The 26,923-nt window shown below is 37.6% G+C and overlaps 1 protein-coding gene across 1 annotated transcript in view; it reads left to right on the top strand.

Annotated features, from left to right (window-relative positions):
• WDR72 (WD repeat domain 72) overlaps positions 1-26,923 on the top strand; it is a gene marked incomplete at both ends in the record, with an annotated part of 184,693 nt that overhangs the window by 32,516 nt on the left and 125,254 nt on the right. Inside the window, one exon of the mRNA XM_080809238.1 lies at positions 21,999-22,201. Within this exon, the coding sequence (XP_080665364.1) occupies positions 21,999-22,201 (203 nt within the window). The remainder of the gene's footprint in view (positions 1-21,998; positions 22,202-26,923) is intronic.

Genomic DNA, 26,923 nt, shown 5'->3' with positions numbered 1-26,923 from the left:
GTTCCCACAATGTGTTTGGCACTGACAACTTTGGGCAGCTTTGTCACCCTCCTTGCTGTTGAGACACAATAGGGATAATGTAATACTGATTTTTTTCCCCCTAAAATACACACCAGAAATAAATCTCAGCTCTGAGCTCATTATTCTTTTAAGAATTGAATTTAAAATAATTCTGAGGACTTTTCTGTTCACTATGCCAGATTTACATAGCAGAAAACTCGTGTAATGAATTTCTTATGTGTTACTGATATAACAGTTGTTATTACTGAAGGTCTTCTGTTAAGATTAGGACCTGTGTTGTGAAATATGCCATATTAAGCAATTTGTGTGTGTGGTTTGTGTGTGCGCACGCACACGTGTGTGTATGTAAAAATGAAACCTTACTTGCTTAAAATGAAACTCTCGATAAGATAAATCAGAAAAATTTCTTCTATAAAGAACTGGAGAGTAAAGTTTTTAAGCTTTGCAGGCCACATGATCTCTTTTGCAACTACCGAGCTCTGCCCTTCGTGGCCCAGGAGAAGCCGTAGGTAATATAGAAAGGAGTTAGTGAGGCTGTGTTTCAATAAAACTTTATTTACAAAAGCAGGGAGCTGGCTGGGTTTGCCCTGCAGTGTGCTTTATAGACTTATAAGAAGGATGGCAGTTCTTTCTAAAGATCATGATTTTCATAATAACTCATAGTACAGCAGTTTATAATTTTTAATCCATTACACCATCCTGACTGTATGGTTATACCCAGTTTGCTAGTGAGGAGATGGAACGCATAGATGTTTTTGAGTCTGAAGGCGCCCAGGTTAGGTAAAGAGTGCCCGCACTAGGATGCATTTGTCTTTCTGGTTTGTTCTCCGCTGCACTGTACACGGGAACACTTCTTCCAGATGGAGGTCAGCTTTTTGAGACTGTCAAAAAGGGGCTTAGATAAGGAAAGCTCTGAGAAGAAAAGAAATGGCTGCTAATGCTCTCCTGAAGGAGAGGGCCTCGGGCTATCTCTCAGAGCTTGGCTCTCAATTTACCCACAGTTCTAACAGTTCTGAGCATCTGATTTCTCAGATGACAGATTAGAAACAGCAGATTGCAAGGAGGGAGACTGTTATTGGCAGGCACTCCTGACAACAGTAGCAATAGCTGATGGAAAGGAAGGAGAGTCGAACCTGTGAATCACTGCTTCAGACAGTCTTTCCTGAGCTCATGGGAAGACAGTCACCCCGGGAGACACTGAAATGGTTTCCCCTGTTCAGGAAGCTCTTAGATGTGCCTGCACAGGTTATGGGCAGCTGCCAGTCCATTCCCCACACCTCCTACCTGGGAGGGGGGCACTCCTTACTTCAGGAAGACTATTGAAAAGTATTACATCTGTGGTGGGGTTGCAGTCCTCAGGAAATCTAAGAAGCGGCTGACAGCCTGGAGTTTAAGGGGAACCGAAGTCTTTGGCCAGTAACTGGGTAGAACTCAGGATCCATGTGAGTCTATTTTTATTCATTTCTTCCTGTTTCTGCTCAGGTAATGTGAGCTGTGTGACCTTGAGCAGGAAGCTTCACTCCAGTAGCCTGGCCTGAGGACCCAGCCTCTGGTCATGACTTGGTTTCTGTGGGAAAACAAATTCTGCATTTTAAAACTATTCTCTTATAAACAGACCATTGGAACAAAGCCTGTGCATATGAAATTAAGGAAGTCAGGAAGAAGAAAAATACATTCCAGAGTTATTTTTACCACAGGTGTTAAATTTTCTTTCTTAATTTCATTTTCTTACTGAAATTAATACCAATTAGTTAGAAAATTATTTAGTCTATATGGTACCATGTAAATGAAGCATTTATTCTTTTGTGGCTTTAAAATACATAGTCTTAAAAAGAAAATTTTAAAAATAAAACTATTAAGAAAGGTAAGATAAGGTTTTTGTCAAGTAATAGCCATATAATAGGTCATATTTTTAGAATAGGCTATATTTTTAGAAAATATCTAGCATTTAATCCTCTACTATAGATTGGAGTTTGCTTTAATTGTTTAGGGTGAGGGATATATAGATGAATGCTAGACACAGCTTCCCAGAAATACACAGTCATATTTTACCCAATAGAATAGAATCATGTGGTTAAATTCTTATTTTGCTACACCAAAATATCACACAAGGTCACTACCTGGAGAGGTCATTTTCCAGGCCACAAGTATTGTCTTGTTGCCTTTATTTGTAGTATATAGTGTATAAAATAAAAAATTTTTAGTTCCACTAGTTACCAACCACACCATTCTGAAGGACACTTTTGCTTGATTTTTTCGTCAAGGTCACCCCTCTCTAGGTACAGGTGCCTTGTCAGCACAACCAGAGGATGACCTTCATTATGTGCATGTCAAAGGTAGATTTTGGGTATGCAGCATCCGGCAGGTAATTGTCTTCCCAGTATGTTATTTTCTCAAAGCCACATTATTTTGTCGTGGTAGATTACAGATGGAACCCTCTTGGGATGATTGTTTTTAGAAACCAAAAATAGGGTACATTAAAGCACAGGATGGGATTTTTCCTACATCACCTTTTTCAAGCCCTTTTCTTCTTTATTATAATAATTACTGGTGTTATTACTCAACACGTATTCTCAGTTTGCTGCCTATTTTTTGAATCTTTATTTCTTCCTCTTTGGCCCTGTTATCACAGCTATGCTATAATTTGAGATTTTGATTCATGTGATACTGTGTGTGTGTGTGTGTGTGTGTGTGCATAGATATGTCCATGTGTATGTACACACTTGTGTAGATGAACTTTGTTTGCAGGTTAACTACTAAATATTTGCTCAGTTGTCAATGTTTAATGTCTCAAGTGGGAATTAGCATCCAGGGCGGTTAGGATCATGAGCCTTGGGATTCAGACTGCTACATTTGAATCCTTGTTCTACTCTCTCCAATCTCTATTACCTCAGTCCACTTTGAATTCCTCAAAGACTCACCATCTCTTCTCCGCAGTTAGCACTAATAAATATTATCTGTACTTATTACAGATCCTTCATATATTACCATATCAGTTTACATTAATCACTCATTATTCACTCCTAATGTAGCAAATGGATGTTATTGCCTAATATTTAGAAACAGTAGATTCTGCCTCTGTTCATTTGTTCACACTTTGGCAAATCACTAAGTTAAATTGATCAGAGCCTTAGTTTCCTCATGATGGTGGTGATGATGATGACGATAGTGATGACACTTAACACAGTGTTGCAGAAAAGAGGTAAGACATTCCTGTATGTGAAAATACTGGCTTTATTTTTATTAATTTTATTTATTTATTATTTTCATTAATTATATATATGTTCATATATTAAGACATAGATCTGCATACATATGTATGTATATACATATACAAATATATGTGCCTCTCTATAACCATATATGTATATATAATGTACAAATATATATGCATACATATAAGCATATATGTATGTATGCATACACACCTACATACACACATGCCACATGATTGCTCTAATAAAAAAAGAAACTACAGCAACAAATGAAAAATAATAAATGAGACTTCATTAAAATTAAAACTTTTGTGCATCAAAGGACATTATCAAGAATGTGAAAAGACAGGGACACATGGGTGGTTCAGTCGGTTAAGCATTTGCCTTTGGCTCAGGTCATGATCCCAGAGTCATGAGGTCGAGTCCCTCATTGGCTCCTTGCTCAGCAGAGAGCCTGCTTCTCCCTATGCCTACTGCTCCCCTGCTTGTGCTCTCTCTCTGTCTCTGACAAATAAATAAATAAAATCTTAAAAATAAAAAAGAATGTGAAAAGACAGCCTGCAGAATGGGGAAAATTATTTTCAAATTATATATTTGATAAGGGTTTAATATCCAGAATATATAAAGAACTCAAACAACAAAACAAAAAGATAAGCAGCCCAATTTTAAAAAGGAAAAAGAACCCGAATAAATATTTCTTTAAAGAAGCTGTACAAATGATCGACAAGCACATACAAAGATTTCAACATCATTAGCTATCAGGGAAATGCAAATCAAAATCACAATGAGATATCACTTTACACTTACAAGGATGCCTATAATTTAAAAAAAAAAAAAGGAAATGAAAAAGAACAAGGTTTCTCAAGGTGGGAATATAAAATGGTGCAGCCCCTGTAGAAAACAGTTGGGCAGTATTTTAAAAAGTTAAACATAGAATTACCATATGAACCAGAAATCCCACCCCTGGGTATACCCCCAAGAGAAATGAAAATATATGTTCACACAGAAACTTGAGCATAAATGTTCATAAGATCATTATTTGTAATGGCCAAAAGGTGGAAATAACCCACATGTCCATCAATGGATGAATGGATAAACAAATTATGGTGTACACTTATAATGAAATATTATTCCACCCTAAGAAGGAATGAAGTACTGATACATACCACAATTTGGATGAACCTCAGAAACATTATGCTAAGTGAAAGAAGCTAGACACAAAAGATCACATATTATATGGTTCATTTTATATGAAATATCCTGAATAAGCAAATCCATAGAGATAGAAAGCAGATTAATGATTGCCAGGAGATGAAAGGAGGGGAACCTGGGGAGAGAAGGATTACGTAATGGGTAGGCAATATTTCTCAGAGGTGATGAAAAGTCTTGAAACTAGAGAGAGTCACTGTTTGCACAACATTGGGAATGCGCTAAATGCGACCAACTTGTATGCTTTGAAACGGTTCACTGTATGTGACATCAATTTCAACTCAATTGAAAGAAAAAACAAAGAAAGTCTGAAGAAGACACCTTGAGAAAGCAATAGAATCCCAACACTTACAGATAATCATTATGAATGGCTAATATATTATACTTCCAGTATTTTATTTCTTACATATTAATATATACTGAGACATGCTCATATTTATTTGTATATCATGTAAGTCTCTTGGAAGGCCTTATCCACTTCTTGGTTCATTATTTTCATTATTAATGTTAACACCCTGAGAGGTGTAGCAGGGAGCTTCAGAAAGCTGCTTCCCTTCACTCGCTTCACAATCCACAAATCCCTTATTTAAGGGAATGCTAAATGAGATATAGAGTTTCTTTCCACTTTGAATGTAGGAAACGCTTCACAGCAGTATTAGCTGTACCTGTGACATTGTCAACAATAGACATGACAGATATTTTCATATCACATCACAATTGTCCCCAGTATCTCAAAGTACCATCTATGTTTACCACTGCCATAAACTTTTAGGCACACCACTAGCTCTTGTCATTTCATGCATGAATAAAGAAGCAATTAAGCTTGGTTTTTAATACATTTTGCTGATTGCATTTCAACATAATTGATATCCTTGATAATCCTATGTATTTTATTTTTGACATTTTAAACCAATATTGTGAAAAAGGGTTGGTTCACTGGTTTTCCCCAGACTGCTGAAGGGGTTCATGGCATGTAAAAAGTTAAGGCTTTCTGTTAGTCTGAAATATTTTTAATGTGGGGTGCACTGAAGTTACTCAATGGTAGCAGTACAATTGGGGAGCATAGGTCTATATCTGATATTTATATACTTGTATAAGATAAATATATATATCTTAAATATATAATATGTCTTATATATTTATATATCATATATTTGCATAATATAAAATATATATTAAATATATGCATGCACACACACATCAGAACAAAAATATAATAATTTAATTTAACCTTATTAAATTAAATCTGACAACATTGTATCACTGAAGAGAGACATAGGAGTCTCATTGTATATTTTTTTTACATTGATATAAAGCCTCATTAAACACCCTTACATGCATGTGTGTACATACACACATACACATGAATGCTCGCTCACCCCACCACTACACACACACACACACACACACACGCACACACACACAGAGTAGTCTTCTAGAATTCCATCTAGTGAACATAGACCTCTAGTTTGGTCAAATTATTTCAATGTTAATTTGCTCTTGTAAGTCCACAATCTTTTCAAAGTGAGGCAATTCCACGATGTAGAAAAATTCAAGAGAAAAATTATCTACATGAGGTAGTTTCTGCTGTGCCCTTTAAAATCTGAATATCACATTGAAAGGCTACTAACAAAATAAACACAAGTATTTTTTCCCCAAATTTGGATTTACTTCTTTCTCAATCCTAATTAGCTATAAATGTTTAAACAATTATCTAATTTTATTACAGAGTTATACTTCACATGAACATGGTCCTATATTATTTTGAGACATCCTGACTTATTTTTTAAATTCTACATTATATGATTAATGGTTATCTGATGAAACACATACACAGGTTTTGTGTGAATGTGTGTGTGTGTGTGTGTGTGTGTGTGTGCATTTTAATTAAAATATTACTCAACCCACTTTTTTTTTAATCTGGCATGTTAATATGTATTAGGCATATTGTGATATTTGCAGGATAGCTTTAGAACATTATGTATGCTTAGAAACAAATATGAAAATCAATAGACGCTCATTCAAATGATAAAACTAAATATTTTTTTCTCTTAAAGTTACTTTCACCAATTGGGTCCCACCCTTTGCTGTCTTATTGTTTCCCTTGTCAATTACTATCTTCCTGGGTTTTACTTAAATAAAGGAAGTACTTGCTGTCATCACTTTCAACTGATTCCTGCAGTCTGATTACACTGTTGGATCACGTGCTGGTTGGATATGTTTGTTACATATCTGAATTAAATCTCAGGAGCTTATTCAACAGCAGCAGAAAGAAGAACACCCCAGGATGACTGCTCTGTGGCCCCTCCTTAGCTAGGCCCTTTTTTATATGGACACTTGGAACGTTAGTGGGTTTCACAGCTCCCATATTTGGCAAAATAAACCCAAAGGAGCCATCTGCCCCTCCTCACGCTGCCTCTTTTGAATTCCCTAGCAACTTCCCAGTAGCCAGCTGCCACAGAAATGATTGGAAAAGCGAGACTCAGTGGACTGTAATGATTGTTATTCTCTGGGAAAGTAGGTTCTCTGATTTGGCTGACAGATAAAAGATATCAGATGCACTTTATTCATCTGACTGTATCAATAATATCCAACTTCTACCACTAACTTACTTGGTAGGATTTGATGGGAAGGGTCTTTCATGTTTCTAGGGATGAATCAGGTGAAAACAAATCCAAAGGTCAAGTCCTTGGCTAGGAGTGGTGAGCAGAGAATTTGACTGTGGGAATGTCAGATTTTATCTCCTGTGCTACAAAAAAGGTTGGTTGATAATGTCAGCCTGTCGAAAAACGCCCTGGCGTGGATTGGTCCACTATTTTCCCCAGTCCTATTCACATTCACGTGCCTGTGGATTCCATTCCCCTCTAGGTCTCTGTGCTGACAAGACAAAGGGCTTTTTGCAGCCACTTGGAAGCTTCAGAATAACAGAAGCTCCACTGAGGGACACAGGATGTCATCTTACAGTTAGTTCATCATTTAAGTGGATAGCAAATTGTTTTTGTAAATTTAGTTAAATGATTTGGATAAAGTCTTTTATTTATCCATTTGGATAAAGACTTTATCCAAATCATTTAACTAAATGATAGATAGAACTGAGAACATTTATGGGCCGGGAGTTCAGGAAAATAATGGGAATAACAAAATTTAACAAAACAATTTACTTTTAATCCATGATTTGCACTGGAGGTTTAACTTTTTTAATCATCACGTTTTTCTTACTTTTAGAAGCATGATTTTTAAGTCTGGTTTGGAAACCCCATTGTTTCATTGTTCCTTATTTTATGTCTATCGTTTAAAATAAAATTTTATTATCTTCATTTCTTACAACCATGATCATTTTCCCAAGATTGCTTTATTAGTGAAGCTATCCATCATTAATTATTTTATAAAGGAAGTTGTGTTTTTTTTAAAGAACTATTTTTAAAGGAATCCTTAGCACCTTACAATTTAATTATAGATGGCATAAACAAAACAATCAGTAAAACTTGGGATTTGGAATTAGGTGACTTAGCTTACCTGTGTAGATATAAGGAGAAGTCAAATTCATGATGTGATATAATATCTTATATTAACAGTGCTCTCTAGAAACTCATCTCAGAGATTATCACTTTTATTACTTCTGACCTCCTAGCTGTTATTTTGAATACAGCTCCATATACTTTTTGCCACAATTTAAAATCTAAAAAGCTCTGAAAACAAAAGGGATTTTTTTATTAGTTTGTGGTAAAGCAACAAAACCAAAACTTGACTCATATGAGGTTATTTACTCTGCTAAGTATAAATATTCTTTTTTTTTTAACCTGCAGTTAAATGACTTGTTTGATCACTGTCTGTTCTCCCAGACTCTCCTATAGCTGTTGTACAATATACATATGTGCATTATCTTATCTCTCCAAAATATAAAAAATCCTGAATTGTAAAACCTTATGGACCCAAATTTTTGGATAAGGAGTTTTGAGCTTCTGTTATCTTCTATTATCTTTGTCATTCTCCCCAAAGTAATTGATAGTTTTCTACAAAATTCCATCTACACTCTGTCTTTGTTTTCTTGTCTCCCATTTACTGAATATATTTTAATCCAGGTTTTGTCTACACTAGTCCAATGAAACTGTTTTTCTTGAGGTCCCCTCACCTCCCAAGATGAGTTGTCATCCTTTGGGTGGCAGGTACTTGACTTGTCCGCAGTCACTGTCACCAATGGCCTTCTTGTCTCTCCACCTTCAGCCTTACATGGCATCCTCGTCCCCTGATGGCCAACAGCCCCTCCTTCTCATTGTGCTGATTCTGCAATCCCTCTTTATATTAATCCCTGGGTCTCTTCTCAGCGTACTTCTCTTTTTGTTTGTATTTTCCTTAGGCTATCATATCAACACAGATGCCTTTTTGTGTGTGGTAAAATTCTCATAACATTAAATTTGCCATCTTTTTTTTTTTTTTTTTTTTTTTTTTTATTTATTTATTTGTCAGAGAGAGAGAGAGAGAGAGAGAGAGTGAGCACAGGCAGACAGAGTGGCAGAGGGAGAAGCAGGCTCCCTGCGGAGCAAGGAGCCCTATGTGGGACTCGATCCCAGGACGCCGGGATCATGACCTGAGCCGAAGGCAGCTGCCTAACCAACTGAGCCACCCAGGCGTCCCTAAATTTGCCATCTTAACAGTTTTTCAGTGCAAGGTTTAGTGGGATGAAGTACATACACATTATTGTGAGACTATGACCATCATCTATCTCCAGAACTTTTTCATCTTCCCCAAATGAAACTCTGTACCCATTAAAAAATTAAGTTCCGATTCCTTTCTCCCCTCATCTCTTGGCAACCATCATTATACTTTCTGTCTCTGTAAATTTAACTACTCATATAAATGGAATCATACAATATTTGTGCTTTTTGTATGTGTGACTGGGTAATTTCACTTAGCATAGTGTCCTCAGGGTTCACCCATGCTATCTATACCACCTGTCAAAACACTGTCTTTTTTTTAAGTCTGCATAATGTTCCATTGTTGTTTTTTAATTTAGACTCTAATAGCTGATGCCAGAAGGCCTATCTATATTCTGTAAGGCTCCTTCCATGGTTTATATATATAATGGAATACTACACAACCATAAAAAGGATGAGATCATGCTATTTGTCACAACATGGATGGACACAGAGGGTATTATGCTAAGTGAAATAAGTCAGACTAAGAAAAACAAATACCACACGATTTCACTCATATGCGAAATCTGAAAAAAATCCAACCAACAAAAAGCAGAATCAGACATATAAATACACAGAACAAACTGATAGTTGCATTGGAGAGGGAGGTGGGGAGATGAGCAAAATGGGCGAAGGGGAATGGGAGAGCCAGGCCTCCAGTTATGGAATAAGTAAGTCATGGGAATAAAAGGCACAGCACAGAGAATATAGTCAATGATATTGTAATAGTGCTGTATGGTGTCAGATGGTAGCTACACTTGTAGTGAGCTTAGCCTAATGTATACTATTGTCTAATAACTATGCTGTAGACCTGAAACTAATGTAACATTGTAGGTAAACTCTACTCAAATTAAAAAAAAAAAAAATGCTCTGGCTAAGAAGGAAAAGGAATTGGTTCTGAAGAGTTAGGAGCCAACCCAAAGACCCCTGGCTATGTAAGAAACCTAAACAACCTATTCTATGAAAGTCCTAATCAGTCATCCCAGATGGTAGTACTGTTTTCTGGGCCCAATACTATCGACAGTGCCTAGTGATGAACTTGGGTCATTGAAAGATAAACTATGTACTGCATTTATTTTATAAGCCTCCAGTAAGACATGGAATTATATATTTCAGAGGTGCCAAAAACATTTAAAAATATGGGGCACCTGGGTGGCTCAGTGGGTTAAGCCTCTGCCTTTGGCTCGGGTCAGGATCTCAGGGTCCTGGCATCAAGCCCCACATTGGGCTCTCTGCTCAGCAGGCAGCCTGCTTTCTCCTGTCTCTCTGCCTGCTCTGCCTGCTTGTGATCTCTCTCTCTGTCAAATAAATAAAATCTTTTAAAAAAATTTATTTTTAAAAAATATTTAAAAATAAAATGGTTTAGAGACAGATTGGTTGGGATCTTTATTATCGTTTACATCGTAAACTGTTGGAACTGTTGAAAATTTCTTAACTGATTACCTTGCCGGACTCTTCAGTTCTCTCCTCCATATTACCAGCCAAACATTATCTACTTTAAACTCAACGCTGAACATACCAGTCCTCTGGGTCTGTGGTGGAAATGTAACTGCACTCCCTAGCATTACTGGTCCTTCCTAGCTTTTAGTCCAAGTGCCTGTCCTAACTCATCCTTCCAACCAGAGGACACAAATAGCCTGAGACATACAGGGCATTTGATACACGCAAATATCCTTTCTGAGCCTCAGAGGTTTTTTGTTTGTTTGTTTGTTTTATAATCCTCTGAATTGTTTTAAAAACTAAATAAGATGTCTGCTAAGTGCTAAACAAAGCGCTTCAACACTTAAACTTAACATTAGCTAATGAAAATTTTGATAATGACGAAGATGATAAAGAGGAAGGGAAAAATATGAATCTTACATACAATTTTCCCCAAAATAATTGAGTGCTTTAGAAGGCTTTGTTGTTGTTGTTGTCGTTGTTGTTGTGGTGGTGGTATATGACTGCTTAATCACCAGCTCTGTAGCACATATCTTCATGGCTCCTAATAGAGCACGAGGTTGGGAAAACGGCTATTAAAAAACAATTAAGGGGCCGGTGCCTGGGTGGCTCAGTTGGTTAAGCCTCTGCCTTACCTGGGATCAAGCCCCACATCGGACTCCTTCCTTGGCAGGAAGCCGCTTCTCCTTCTCCCACTCCCCCATTTGTGCCCCCTCTCTCGCTGTGTCTCTCTCTGTCAAATAAATAAAGTCTTAAAAAAAAAAAAAAGAAAGAATTAAATGTCTAACCAGTCCTCACATTTGTTTTTATGACTTTATGCATCTAGGTAATTAATGATTTTATGGGGCAGGAATCTCACATAAAAAATAATGAAAAAAAATAATACAAAAATTGAGGTCTAAAATTGGTTCAAAGTAAAAATGCTTCTACAAGTCCTAATTGTATTAGTTTTCTGTTGTTGTGTAACAAATCACCACAAATTTCGCCCCTTAAAGCAACATCCATTTACTTTCTCAGTTCTGTAAGAAGTCTAAGTGAGCTCAACTAGGTTCACCACTTAGCCTCGTTCTTAGGGAACGAATTCATGGTTCTGCCCACTGAGCTGTCAGCTGGAGGCTCTGGGAAACAATTCACTTCCAAGCTCATTCAGGTCCTTGGCGGGGTCTAGTTCTTTGTGGTTGTAGGTCTGAGATCCTTGCTGGCTGTTCACCAGCTGTCACTCTCAGCGACGAGAGGCCACTCTTATCCTTATGTGTGGCCTTCTCCATCTTCAAAGCCTTAGTGACACTTTGGATCCTTCTTATGCTTTAAATCTATCTGACTTCCCCTTGTTCCACAAGCTAGAGAAAAATGTTCTGCTTTTTTTTTTAATTTTTTTAAGTTTATTTATTTGAGAGAGAAAAAAAGAGTGAGCACAAGGGGGTATACAGAGAAAGGGAAGGAGAATCTCAAGCAGACTCCATGCTGAGCACAGAGCCTGGGGTAGACCGAGAGATCACAACCTAAGCCAAAACCAAGAGTTGGTTGCTTTACTGACTACCATCTGGGGGCCCCCAAAGCTCTCTGCTTTTAACAGGCTCATCTAATTGGCCCTGACCCACCTGAATGGTCTCCCTATTTTAAGGTCAGCTAAGTTATAAACCTTGATTTTATCTGCCAGGTCCCTTTTTTGGACATGTAACAACATAATCATTTTAGTGTTGTTCCATCATAATCCACTAAGGAAGGCATCCCATGGGGATCTTAGAATTCTGCCTGTTGTATTGGTGTGCAGGTAGGATCCTTTCTGGAGGCTCTCATTTCTGAGTAAGTCCGTGGGATAGAAGATTAAAGAGATGGGAAAGGATTTTTGGGTCACTGGCTGCAGGAACATGGAATGAAATTTTATAGATGACCTGGGGAGTCAGAACTACAGTGAGGGTACAAAGAGCATTGGTGCTTTCAGACTAAACCCTGACATGTCTGCTGGAGCTTTGATCACTCATTATGTGCCTGAGGGAAAGACTGTCACTACCCAAAAGGGAAATTGGTTGTAATTAAAGTGTCTGTGCCCTGCGCACTCCACTATACCCACCCCCAAAAAGGAGACTCGATATGCCCTCACCTGTTATCCAGAACCTTATTCAGGGGACTGTGCCCCATGTTTTTCTTTCCCAATACCATTCCTCTATCCAGGCAAAATTCCAGATCAACTCAGCAAGATATTTACCTAAGTGAATAAATGATAGCATCACATTTCATCGAGGATATTGTAACCTCCAACTAACTTAACCTTCAACCTAAAGCATGAGGGGAAATAAAGGACTATTCTTGAAATATTTTAAAATGAAAACGTAAGCCTATCTGGTGTAAAAAAATCAAACAATACAAAATGAATGACATTTTGCGGTACTCAGAAGCAGTATAGTTTTAATGTTTTGTATATAATAGGTCATTATATAATTAATTAGATATATTCTTCACATCATAATACAGAAACACTTTTTCCTGTATTCACCCCTTCAGTTGATTGTAAATTGTATTAAAGTTTTAAAGTGAGGTTAAAAATTAATTCCTAGTGGATTCTATGGTGTTTGCACGTGTTTAAGAAGATGGAATATTTAATGAGTAAATACCTTGTAAAAAGAAACTTAGTTTAAAATTTATTTAAAATGAATGCATTATTTGTATTCCTTATACATCTCAGCAACTATAAACCTTTAGGTGTCTCGATCCCTTTTTTTCTTTCACCCCACCCCGACCCCTTTATTCTGTTTTTCTGGAGGTCAGCAGTCAGAATTAGATGTGAGGGTTGAGTGTGGCCCAGCTGATAAGTCCCAGGGTTGCTCTGAATGTGCTGGAGGCAGTGGCAGAACTGGGGTTAAGGTCGTGGTGGTCAGGAACTTTGTAAAAATGTATTCTATATGCCCTAAAGGTATAGAAGGTTGACGTGAAGCCAATCACGAGTTTGTTATCATATTGGGACCTTTGTATAGAACAAAATGAGCCACATCCTTGACAATCTATTTTAAAGCTGAATATACTATATTCAAACATATTAAGGAATGAAGGCATGTACCTTCATGCCTGATTTAATATTTTCGGAACCATTCCCCTTCCTTCAGTTACTTTCTAGTTAGCTAGGTTTGATAACTCCAGTTTCCCTCCCTCTGGTCAGAACCCCCATCAGTTATACATTTTCTGGAGTAAGATGCAGTAAATGTGATGGTTTTGTTAGGAAGGGGGCACTAGGTCGATCTCCATACACTTCTGTGCACAAGGCAATGAATTTCATATGTAGCTGAAGGTAAATGATCAATCTTATAACAGACCCAGTGGTCAAATTCCTTGATTCATGGAGTTTAATGACAGCTGTCAGTCAGCTGTTTTGCTGAAACCTGTTTCATGAATTTGACTACAAAATTTAATAGTGAGGCCATTTTTTTTTAGCCTATTCTGTTTTAGAGATAGTCACTCTGAAATATAACTGTCTACTCTCTCACAGCCCATTACTGTGCTGGAATCAGTTAGAAAATGCCCACCTGAAAAAAAAAAAAAAAAGGTAATTCTAAAAGGTATACACTTACATGTTTTTGTTGTTGTTAAGCTTTGTTCAAATAAGTATAGTTTCTTTTCATTACCAATTACATAATAAGAATTACTTACCAAATTTTGATTTTTCATAATCCCAGAAAAAGCAAAATACTTAATTGAAAATGTTTTTAGCTTTTGATTAAACAAATTGTTTAAAATTTGTAAGTTTAACTACAAATTTACCAGAGGGGGGTAGTGAATGGGGATATGGCTGAAATAGATGAAGGGGATTAAGAGCATCCTTATTCTGAAGACACTGAGAAATATATAGAATTGTTGAATCACTATGTTGTACACCTGAAACTAATATAACATGTGTGTTAATTATGCTGGTATTAAAATAAAAGATAAAAAATATTGTAGGTTTACAATATATATGATTGTAGTGGCCTGGAAGGATTTTATGTTCCTATGGTAATGTTTTTCTAGGGAAAATCTTCTACATTATTCTACTGAGGAAAAGCACCGTGAGTGATAGTAAGTCAATCACTGTGTCACATTTATTTATATGTAATTTTAAATAAAAATGTTTCTGTACAGTGTGACACAATGTTACTCAAGCTGGGTATTTTTGAATCTTATTACTTCTAATCATTTGCAGATGGATTCATCAAGTGACTATGATTTCCTTTTTAACCATTTCTGTCCCTTTTGGGATAGTAGCTATTCCTTTCCCCACAGATTTAGTGGACCTAATTATTGAGTATTAGAATAGAGTTGGTCTGACTGGGGATTTAACATAAGCAATTTAAGGAGCACCTGGATGGTGCAGTTGGTTAAGTGTCCTGCTCTTCGTTTTGGCTCAGGCTGCGATCTTATGGTCTTGATACTGAGCCCCACATCAGGCTCTGTGCTCTCCCTTCCTCTCCCTTCCTCTCCCTTCCTCTCTCCCTCTCCTCTTTCTCTCTCCTTCTCCTTCTTCCCCTCCTGCTTGTGAGCTCTCTCTCTCTCTCATAAATAAATAATTTTTTAATTAAAAAAATAAAATAAGTAACTTAAAACTATTCATTAATTGATAATGGGCCATGATAATTTTGTTGATTTTGGAAAGTAAATATTAGTGGGAGTCGAAAAAAATGTTTAGATAGAAGATAGCAAATATTAAAAATATGAGCCAATTACAAGAGACATAAAATCAAGGGAGCAGGTTTTGGCTTTTTGGAAGGGAATTAAAGTGTAGAATATTACTACTCCTTCTTTCCTTTCTTTATGTAGACATTCAGGTCTCTTGTATCTGTAAGGCGTATTTGATCGCCTGAGCGTGTTCTCTTTACTGTGCCTTGCTCTTCTGCCACAACTGAAAACAGCATCCTTCATGGTAATATGTCTTGCTCTAGGATAACTTGATACTTCAAAATTAGATTTCATAACAGTCACATCACAAAGTGATTATTTGCCCTATTTAAAAACAAAACAAGCAAAAAGCTGTAGCTGTCCTATAAATATTGACAATCCTAATGCATTTAAAATACGGCTGTATTTTAGCAACATACTGATTTACAACAGTTTCTGAATCTTTCTCTTTTCCTTCCCTTTCCTCTTTATGTGCAGGAATTGCTAAAAGGTTTTGTGCTGGTGGTGTCTCGACACTTGCTCTCACTCCAAACTCTCCTGGAGATGGTATTCTTTCCTTGGGATTTAGTCCCCACCCATCTGCTGGTAAAGCCTAAGCCTTTGTCTCCACACTTCTACCTCTACCTAGAATTCTACATTGTTAACTTTACCTATCTGTTTGGCTGTTCTGAAACTTGGCTTTTTCGACAATGGAAACATCTCTGTCCCTTCTTTGTTAGCCCCTTCAGGTAGCTAAGAAACAGAAGATAAAGTGATTTCCGGGTCCCCTGGGTGGCTCAGTCGGTTAAGTATCCAACTCTTGATTTCAGCTCAGGCCATGATCTCAGGGTCGTGAGATCGAGTCCCTCTCAGGCTTTGAGCTCACTGCGCAGTCTGCTTGCCCCTCTCTTTCTGCTCCTCTCTCTCTCAAATAAATAAATAAATAAATAAAATCTAAAAAATTAAAATTAAAAAAAGATAAATTGTTTTATCAGAAAGAAGTACTTATTGTAAGGACTCAGTGGTGCATTGCAGAGACTTCAGGAGCAGTAGTCCTTAGAAAGGGACTAAAAACAGAACTAGAAAGTTGAAGGTCTATCTCTTTCCCTCCCTTCCTCTGTCTCTATCTTCTTCCTTCTTTGTGCGTTTCCTGTGTCTCTGTGCATTTTCTTTTTCTTTTCTCTCTGTAGACTAGCATATTCTGCTCCCTAGTTCTTGGAGCAAGAAATGACTACTCCAGAAGTCAACATGTTTTATTCAGAGACTGATTTGCTGTTTCCAGTTCCAAATTCTTGGGGCATCAGGACGACCCAGCAGCATAGTGGTGAGGTAGGACAGGCACCTGTCATGTGAATGTACCATTCCCAGTGTTGGCAGCCTGCTGGCTCAGAGGTTGAAGTTTGTAATGAGTATACTTTGGTGTTAACTCCTGTCATACTGAGACCCTGGTATGCTCTGATGCCTTCATAGACTTCTCCCTCCACTGCTACAGGGGAAAAGGTTAACATTTAATTTATTCATTCAGTGAACAAGTAAGTATTGAGCCCTGTTTTGTTCCAAACTCATAGAATACATACTTACAAAAAAAAAAAAAAAGCATCTGGAAGGGAGGCAGCCCTAGAATTTAAGCAAGCAAATCAAATATACCAATTACAAATATGTTCTATAAAATTAAGGAAAGAAGCTAAGATAGAAAATAACTCAAGAGAGGATAAGAATTTGCTTTAGAAAGTCCTCTCTGAGGAGGTGAGATATTAAGCTAATACTTAAAGAGTGAGACAGAGCTAGCAGGAAAGGATGTGTTTATTTCAAGGATATTTTTAAAAAAGATCTGATTGTGAGCAAGGGGAGGATGACATGGGAGGAAACAGAGGCAAGAATAGGACTTGTAGGTCAAGGAGTTTGGATTTAATCCCAAGTGTAGCCCCAGTAAAAAAAAAAAAATCATTAGCCAGGTTGCTGATGTCATATAATCCATTAAGAAGTATTTATCTAGCCTTTAATTTATGCCAGACTTCAGCCTGGTTTACTAAAGAGGATTAAAAAAATAAGTCAAATATATAATCCTACTGATTCTGATTATAACAAGCCTGAGAGTCAAGGCTGATTGAGAAGATTTGAGTCTCAGGTAGGAGACGGCGGGGGCCCTCTCTGGTCCTATGCGCAGTGACCCCAGGCCCGGGTGTCAGACAGACCCCAGAGCCACAGAGCCAAGGAGGTTTGTTAAACTGCTCACAAGGGGCTGAGTGAGGACTTGTCATGTGTCAGAGGGGAGCTGTCATATAGCACAGCACATATTGCATGCCAGAAGCTTCTAAGCCTTTTAAAATACCTACTCAGTGCAATCCACATAGTAACCCTGTGAGGTCAGAGTTATTAACACCATTGCACAGATGAAGACATGGAGGCACAGAAATGTAAAATGACCTGTCCAGAGCCCCACGACAGGTCAGGGTAAAACCAGGGTTCATACACAGGGCAGCCTGGTGTCAGGTCTCCTCTTAGCCACTATCCAGTGATGTCTGCAGGCGGTCATCCCTGAGAAGTAGAGAGGGTGATAGCTAGACACGGTTGCGAAGAGGGAACACAGGGAACGTTTTGGTGGGGGAAAAATGTGATTAGGTATGCAATGTTGACTTGGCGGTGAAAGCAGGGTATACAGTGGAAATACTGTCAATATGGGCCTAGGGCTCTGCACGGAGGATCTTGCTACTCCTTATATTTCTGTGCACTGGCTTTTGAGGAATAAGCAGTTAGTTTGGGATCAGTGAAAAGTGCTTCTGATGGTTGCCGGTGTCATCTTTCCTTCACTCTGTTGGGACACTAATTGTTCCAAGCTCTCTTTTCTTAGGATTGATTCCATCCCTCTTCAGAGGGATAATAATTAGTTTATGATTAGAACAAATTGTATTAAAACTTGTCAATGAAAAAGCAATAGGAAAACAGCAAGATATTTACACATTTGCATAGAAGGCATTTTATACAATACGATTTTCCACATAATATCTACTTCGAGGGAGGAAATGGTATTATCACATAAAATCATGTAATTTGCACATATGTTTCCTTATGGGGTTCAAATGGATTAAAATGAAGAGTTAAATGTGAGTTACCTTGTGTTCTTGATGTAGCACAGAGCAAAAGAAAAAAAAAAAGATCTAGTTATCATGGAGTTCACTTTGGAAAGCAAAAATTCTCTTGAAATTGGATGTTGAATTAAGCAAGTTTGTAAACCCTCAGTTTCTAGTATTTCTTTAATATCAAGAAGCAGTGATTATTCTGTCTGCTGCCAAAGACTGTTATTAGAGTTACAAAGACATTGCTTGTTGGACCTCCTGGGAGTCATGCCATCCCTCCTAGCTTACTGTTTTTGCTATAGGCTCTTCTAACAATTTAACTACATCCCCGAAGTTACATGAATCCCATAATTTCAGGATATATTTAAAAGAACATTCTGCATCAGAGGTGCTTCATCATTGTATATCAATCTGTCTAATCAGGAGAGAGAAACGACAAGGTCATTTGACCAGAGAAGATTGAAAATAAACAACTATTAACCATCACAAAGAATTTGATATGAGGAACTGGTTGATAAGAACTAAAGAAAACTCTGGAGAATATAGGAATAGCAGATTTAAGGAGCAGCCACTGCTCATAGAGCTGAGATAGGCTCCCCAAGGAAGAGACACACCACCCCCAAGGCTAAGATCCTGACTTTACAGGAAGGCTCCTAGCTGTGGTCACTGGATGGTAGAGAAGCTGCTATGGTGTGGTGTGGTGTGGTGTGGTGTGATGTGGTGGAACTTGCCAGAAATATGCTCCCTGAGGTGCTACAGAAAACCATTCACAGAGAGATGTCTCATTGGAAGTCTCTGTCCTACAACCACACAGAAAGTGTGCCCACACCAGCTGCTACCTGCTGGATGGGGCCAGCTGCCCCACATTGCAGGACTGTTGGGCTGGGGAAGCCCCCTGACGCTACTGCAACAGAACACACCAGAACTGAGAAGGAAGTCTTCTACTAGACTTTTCTCTTTTTTTTTTTTTTAAGATTTTATTTATTTATTTGAAAGAGAGAGAGATAGTAGGAGTGCATGAGCAGGGGGAGGAGGAGAGGGAGAAGCAGACTCCCTGCTGAGAGGAGCCCGATAGGGGGCTGGGATCATAACCTGAGCTGAAGGTCAGCTTAACCAACTGAGCCATCCAGGTGTCCCTTTTTTTTTTTTTTATCACCTTTTATCCACAAAAGTTAATATTGTACCATCTATTGAACAAAAAATATTTAAAGAGCATGGATCTATTTTCACAGAGCCAGCAATGAAGGGTGAATTTGGAACTAAGCAACAGTGAATTGTGACCGGCATACCTGGGATTCGCTATTTATCCACTCTTAGCGTTTTGACCAAGGCCTTTTAAAAGCTGTTGTCCTGAACTTTTGTGCTTCACCCAGTTCTTTGAAACAAAATAATTATTTTCACATATTTTACAGCTAATCATGATGGAAATTATTGTTCACAAAACCAGATGTCCACCATTCTGTTAGAATGGGAGATTTTTAGGTTGGAGTACAAATAACTTTGTGTTACTTTATATATTATAGCAGATTAGTTTTCAGACACGTCTTGCCTCTACACAACCATGAGATGTTAAGCTCAAGAGAGACAGAACTGAGTCATTCTTGTTTAGCATAAATTCCCAGCATCTGGTACTGTGAATGAGTGTCCCATAGTAGATGCTAAGTTGATTATCTATGCGTGAATAAAAGTAGATTACAGCTGCCCAAGTTCATGGGTAAACTATTTTCATCACTGAGAAATGCAAGAAATAGTTATGTCTGCATAAGATATTAGGTATAGAATAACATATATGTATATGTAAAGGTATATACATATATACAACGTATAGTATGACACATATTTTATGTATTAAAGTACAGTAAATTTTTCCCAGTAATTCTCAAAATCTTTTTTAAAAATCACAGTTTGAGGAACCACAGAAAACCTATGAGAAGAAAATATCCATGGTGATACCATATTCAAAGAGATATCTCAGAAAGTCAGTGAGGTTTGCTAGGGGACACAGTTACAAGTTCTGTAATGCAGTCATTTTCAGAAAGAAGTCATAACTATTATCTTTGGTTTGAGAAACTTGTTATTATCGTCCCTGAGAAAAGGGGTTTTCTTGCTGCTGCCAGCTTTATTTTTTCAAGATATATCAATCTTGACGGGCAAAAAAATAAGCCTAGAGAAATAACATGTTTGTGAGTTTATATGCTAAAGGTGTGAATTTATGAATGCAGAAATGTTAGAATGGAAAAATATATATATGTCGTTGTTAAGAGATTAGAGACAAAACTTCCACCAAATAATTTAGCATAGTAGCTGTTGCTGATTTAGAATCCGAAGTACCAACTAATGCTGGTTTAGTTGCTGTAAAGAAATGATATGAAAGAGAAGAGGAAAATTGAGAAAAGACTGGAGAGTCCTGATCTTTGATTCTACTTATCTAAAGACAGTAGTATAAAATTCTTTTTATTTCCTTACTGTAATTCCTTTAAATTTATATTTTCTTAATACTGTTAATAAGAGGGGCACCTGGGTGTCTCAGTCAGTTGAGCATCCAGCTCTTGGTTCTGGCTCAGGTGGTGATCTCTGTGTCCTGAGATCGGTTTCCGAGTTCACCTCAGAGTCTGCTTGGATTCCTCTCCCTTTCTCTCTCCCTCCCCTACTGCCCCTCCCCTTGCTCATGCACACTCTCTCTGTCTCTCTCTCTCTCTCAAATAAATAGATGAAATCTTAAAAAAATCACTACTAATAAGAATTACCTTTCACCTTAACAATTCGTACAATTACTTTCTCATTGATGGGGAAGGATTAATATGATATGAAATCTGTATTAAGTTTAAATGGCAAGTTAATTTTCCTCAACATCTTTACTTAGTAGAATATAGGTTTTATATTTAATATAGTATGAATAATGTAAATGAACTCATAAGAGACAATGGTCATAATTAATTCATATTTATTAAGATTTCAGTTAGAGTTTGAACTCATATTTTATAAAAGCGTTGACTCCTTGTGAGTTGTTCCCTGATATTTTTTCTCTATTTTGTACTTGTTCCTTTTAAGTTGGAATTGAACTTACAAGGATCTTGAAATTGTGGAACTGAAGGAATGGCAGAGAAGAGGGCAAAGGATTGTGGGGTTTTTTCCTTCTACTGATCACATAAATAAAAATCAGAGGCTTTAATTGCAACAATAACAAAATTCTAGAGTGGTTTGCATTCCTGAAGCAGTGAGGGCTCTTGGGGATAGGAGGTAGCAATACAAAGTATGTGTATTCTTACTTGTCCTATCCACTTAAATTATGTACATAGATTGCCGACAGAAACTTCTCTTTTTTTAACAAAAAACACTGCTGTTCTCTGTTGTTTGTGAGTTGAAACACTAGGGGACAGCACTAAAATATTCCATAGTTGGTTGTTATTGATCACTTGCATACTGTATAATAAGTAAGAGATTTTACTCTTAAAGACTATTGAATGCCCTGTTGATTTCAGTGGATAAAAAAGCACAAAGAGGAAGATGAGGTTTTCAAGCCCATAATGTCAGCCTTTGTAAGATGATGATTTGAATAATTTAGAGAAAGCTCCCAGGCTGCTTTTTCAGTAGTAAGAAGGCATGTTCACTTAAAGAATTGTGATTTTTCTGATAAAAGTGTCTTGTTCTTTTCATTCTTTTGGAGTAAATAGTGTGCATAATTTTTTTTTTTAATTTCTAATCTTGTTTTCCAGGCACTTTGGAAAGACATGAAACAGGAGAAAGAGCAAGAATTATTCTCAATTGTTGTGATGATTCACAGCTTCTAAAGCCTGAATCTGTTCTTCCACTTGCTTCAGAGACACATAAACACAAAAGTGTAGAACAGAGATCCTCCAGCTCCTATCAGTTCGGGCCAATACCTTGCCCTGGTCTGCAGGTGGAGTCTTCATATAAGGTAAGTTTAAACCAAGTTGCTGCTCCCAGAGAACATGATCAACATCGAGTAAGAGGTGATACACCTTCATGGATACGTGGCAATTGAATGTCCACACAGAAACAGAACTGAGAGGTGACTGTGTCTCCAGACATATCTACCAAGTGATCTTGAGTGAATCAGGGTAACTTTTTAAGTGATTATTGGGTTTGGTACAGCATTCTTTTTGATAAGATAGGTTCTGGCTATCATAATTGAGTCAATTTTATATTAACTCTTGAGTTCTAGATGGTTTTCAGTTGGGGGAGGGGATATACTCTGTATTCTGAATCCATTTTTGTTTTTCAGTTTGTATATGACCTCTTTAAAATGCTTATTACAGATAAACCAAAAAGGTGTCACAAAAACTGGATCATGGTATGGACAGGTCTTTAGGATTCCAAGCCTTACTTAATATACAGTGATGGAGATTGCATTTAGTTTCATAAACCAAGTCAACCACCTTCATAGAGATTTGGATAAGCTTTCTTATTTTCGGTTGTAAAATCATATGGTAATTTATTCTGATTTATTTAAGGGACTCTTCCATCTTTTTGTCACCTATATTTCTAAGTTATCCCCTTATCATGTTGTTGTAACTATGCCTTTATATGTATATATCTAATGGAGTATTTTCTATGTAAACCTATTTTCACAATACTATCTATGACTTTTTTTTTTTTTAAGATTTTATTTATTTATTTGACAGACAGAGATCACAAGTAGGCAGAGAGGCAGGCAGAGAAAGAGGAGGGGAAGCAGGCTCGCTGCTTCGCAGAGAGCCGGATGCGGGGCTCGACCCCAGGACCCTGGGATCATGACCTGAGCCGAAGGCAGAGGCTTTAACCCACTGAGCCACCCAGGCACCTCTATCTATGACTTTTTAATGACTACATCACACTCTATGCTTTGCATATACAATTTCTGATTAAATTATTCTCCTAAGGCTTAATATAGGGATTGTTTTTTTATGTTTCACTTTCATGAATAACATATCTATGAACCTTAAAGGCTTTTTTTTCCATATTCAGTATTATTTAGTGGGCAGTATTTCCAAAAGTAGGATTTCTAAATCAAAATTTCATTAATGTGGTAACATTTTCCATTATTCTAATGGTAGTATGAAGACTTAAAATACCATTAATAACGACTTTAAATAATTAACTCATGTGCATGTATATGGTTTGAGGCAAAAGGATATGTCACCTTTTTTTTTTTTAAGATTTTATTTATTTATTTGACAGACAGAGATCACAAGTAGGCAGAGAGGCCAGCAGAGAGAGGGGGGAAGCAGGCTCCCTGCTGAGCAGAGAGCCCGTTGTGGGGCTCGATCCCAGGACCCTGAGATCATGACCTGAGCCGAAGGCAGAGGCTTAACCCACTGAACCACCCAGGTGTCCCAGGATATGTCATCTTGAAGAAAGCTTCAAGAGCTGTTCAAGCTGTGCCTCAGAGCTTCAGGGTGGGAAAAAAAAGGGGGGTTATGGGGCGCCTGACTGGCTCAGTGAGTAGAGCATGTGACTCTTGATCTCGGGGTCATGAGTTCAAGCTTCACTTTGGATATGGAGCCTACTTAATAAATTAAAAAAAAAAAAAGCTGCAGGTTGGGGGTGGGGGCACCAGTGTGCAATCTTCAGCTTTTTGGGTTTAAAGACTTGATTGAAATTACATCAGTGAGGCCAAGCTTTATCAAACTTTTGAGAACTGGGCCACACTAACCAAACACCCAGGAAATGCAGGTATAATGCTCTAGTCTGACTAGATATTATCTAGTTTGACTAGAGCATTATACCTAGATTGACATGCTAGAATGACAATGCTCTAGTTTACGATGACATATGTAACTGAAATTTTGTTCATCGCTCAACACGTTGTCGCTGTAGTAAAGCTACAGGTCAGGGGTGGGGGGCAGGGGTGTTGGGGGCAGGGGAGGTGGAGATGAGGGAGGTGAAGTTTTCACAGAGGGAGTCGGGGCAGGGGGTGCTTATTCCCTGAGCTCTGAGAGCCCAATGCAAGGTACTGCATTTCTTGGTCAAGGCTGATCTACATTGACAAATCCCTAAATTTTGAATCTTTATTTTTTAAGACTGCATATGGGCCACTCACTTTTGTTCATACTCTCCTTCAGATGTTAAAACCGGTCATTGGGCTACAGCTTGTTATTACTGTTTGTTGTTTTTCCTTTCTCATTTAGTCCAATTGGTTTTAGATTCCGCAAATTGCTTTTCACATTCTTGAAATAGGTCCTATTTTATAAAGGAAAATTATGTCAGTATGATGAAACTTGAACATTCACAACCAAAAATGACAGTCATAAGGTCTAAGACTCCACAGGTGGGAAATCAAATCATATGTGTTATAAGATTGAGGGAAATAAAGCCCGGTGAGTGAGCCCAAATGACTACCACCCCCTCCCACCTTAATGTGGCTTTGCGGTTCTCTGTGCATAATCGAGTGTGCTTCTTATAGGGGGAATTATATGCTAGAATAGCAGACGAGAACTTGGAGATGTGTCTTGACTCGTGCATGTCAGATGCCTAGGGTCTGCAGGAGCAAATCTCATTCATCAAATGCCTATTTTACTACTTTAATTCCCAGAAGGTAAACTGATTACTATTTCTTTCAGTTTCTTGGAGGACCTCAGAGATACCCTTTAGGTAGTGGTAATAGTATATATAGATTTCATTTTCTTTATGTAATTTTGTTTCTTTCTTGACTCCAGGAAGCAATAAAATGCCAGGGTCTTGTTTTCCTACTCTTAGGCTTATTCCAGCTTTATTTCCTTGCTAGTGCCCTTTGCCTTAGATGACTATGATTTCTAACCTTCGCTCTCTTCAGAGCTAGTGAGTTTAATCAAACAGGACTATCACCTCGTTTGTTCTAGACACCATGCTTCTATTATTATTGAGCTTACTGCTAATTAGAGCTACTTTTAATCTGTGCTCCCCTAAGTTCTCTCTTCTCCAGTTATGTGCTGCATATCTTCCTTTCATCCTCTTTGGTTTAAGCTCTTTTTTTTTTTAAAGATTTTATTTATTTATTTGACAGACAGAGATCATAGGTAGGCAGAGAGGCAGGCAAAGAGAGGACGAAGCAGGCTCCCTGCCAAGCAGAGAGCCCGATGTGGGACTCGATCCCAGGACTCTGGGATCATGACCTGAGCCGAAGGTAGAGGCTTTAACCCACTGAGCCACCCAGGCGCCCCTGATTTAAGCTTTTGAGATTGTTTTATCTTAGTCTTTTATTTACAAATTTAATATGCATGAAATTTCAAGATGCTTGGAAATTCTCCATTCTCCTTATTGTTAATATAATAAAATGCTTCATAGGTTTTTGTTTTTAAAGATTTTATTTATTTGAGAGAGAGAGAGAGAATGAGAGAGAGAGAATAAGAGAGAGAGAGCATGAGAAGAGGTCAGCGGGAGAAGCAGACTCCCTGCCCAGCAGGGAGCCCACCCGATGTGGGACTCAATCCTGGGACTCCAGGATCATGACCTGAGCTGAAGGCAGTCGCTTAACCAACTGAGCCACACAGGCACCTGCTTTATGGGTTTTTGTAAGAAAAAAAAAAAAATAGTTTTAAAGAAGAGGGTTTGAATCACACTCATTTTAGAGGTAGGAAAGTGAGGGACAGTAACCCTATGAAATGTAGAAATGTCTAAAGTTACTTTGTGTCTCAGAACTTTTTTATGTGGAATTTAGTGACATGTAGTGAAATACTTTCAAAGGGTAGAGTGAATTGTTTAAACGGAACAAAAGCATGTTAGATCTGTGTGGTGAGCCACTTGTGTTTCAAAATATTCGGAATTTATTTGAATGCTATCTTCAAGTTTTCTTCTTGCATTTGAAGAGCGCGTATAGCTTTGGGAACAGATTTTACAGAGAACGGCAAATACAATACGACACTTTCAAAATGGGCCCAATTTGAAATGCTAGAGTTGTTGAATTTGTGCAGCTAGACAAAGAAAAATCTTTGGAGTAGGAGAGGGCCAGAGTCTTAAAGGATTTAAAGGAATACGATATCATATTAGTGATGGGGAACTGCTTTTCTCAGATTCTGCTGAGGATAAAACAAGTTAGAAACTGTTTAAATTGCAGTGGGAGGAATTTAGCTTCAAAGTAGGAAATAAACAACCTTACTAAAATCATCTCTACATGGCAGAAATCTTTGTAGCTGTATCTTATTTTAAGGAGAAGAAAAGTCCTGTTTTGTCTGTTGGTTGGTTGCTTGGTTTTAAACTCCTTTTTTTTTTCTTTTTCTGCATTTCTTGTCTATAAATGAGTAATAAACAGAATTATTTTAACTGTCACAATTTAGACCCATTGTAGCATCCTGTAAAGGCCCTCTCTTTTTCTATCGGGTGGGGCCCCAACAGCCCCTCCCCCCCACAGGTTGATTGTTTAGTGCTGCACTGTTTAAAATGGTAGATGCTGTTTGTATATGGCTATTGAATACTTGAAATGTGGCTATCACCACATGTTAAAATGATCTTTTTACATATAGGGTTAAATAAAATATGTCATTAAAATGAACTTCACTTGCTTCTTTTTATGTTTTTTTATTATTATTATGGCTACTAGGCAGTTTAAAATTTCTATGTGGTTTGCATTTTATTTGTATTGAACTAAGTTGAACTCAGCCAGAGATAAGCAAACTTTTTTTGTAAGGAATTCAATGAGAAACATTTTACGCTTTAAGTGCCA

This window comes from Martes martes, assembly GCF_963455335.1.
Source record: "Martes martes genome assembly, chromosome: 7".
NCBI lineage: Eukaryota > Metazoa > Chordata > Mammalia > Carnivora > Mustelidae > Martes > Martes martes.
The sequence above is the reverse complement of the archived record's forward strand: the minus strand, read 5'-3'. Positions and strand labels throughout refer to the sequence as shown.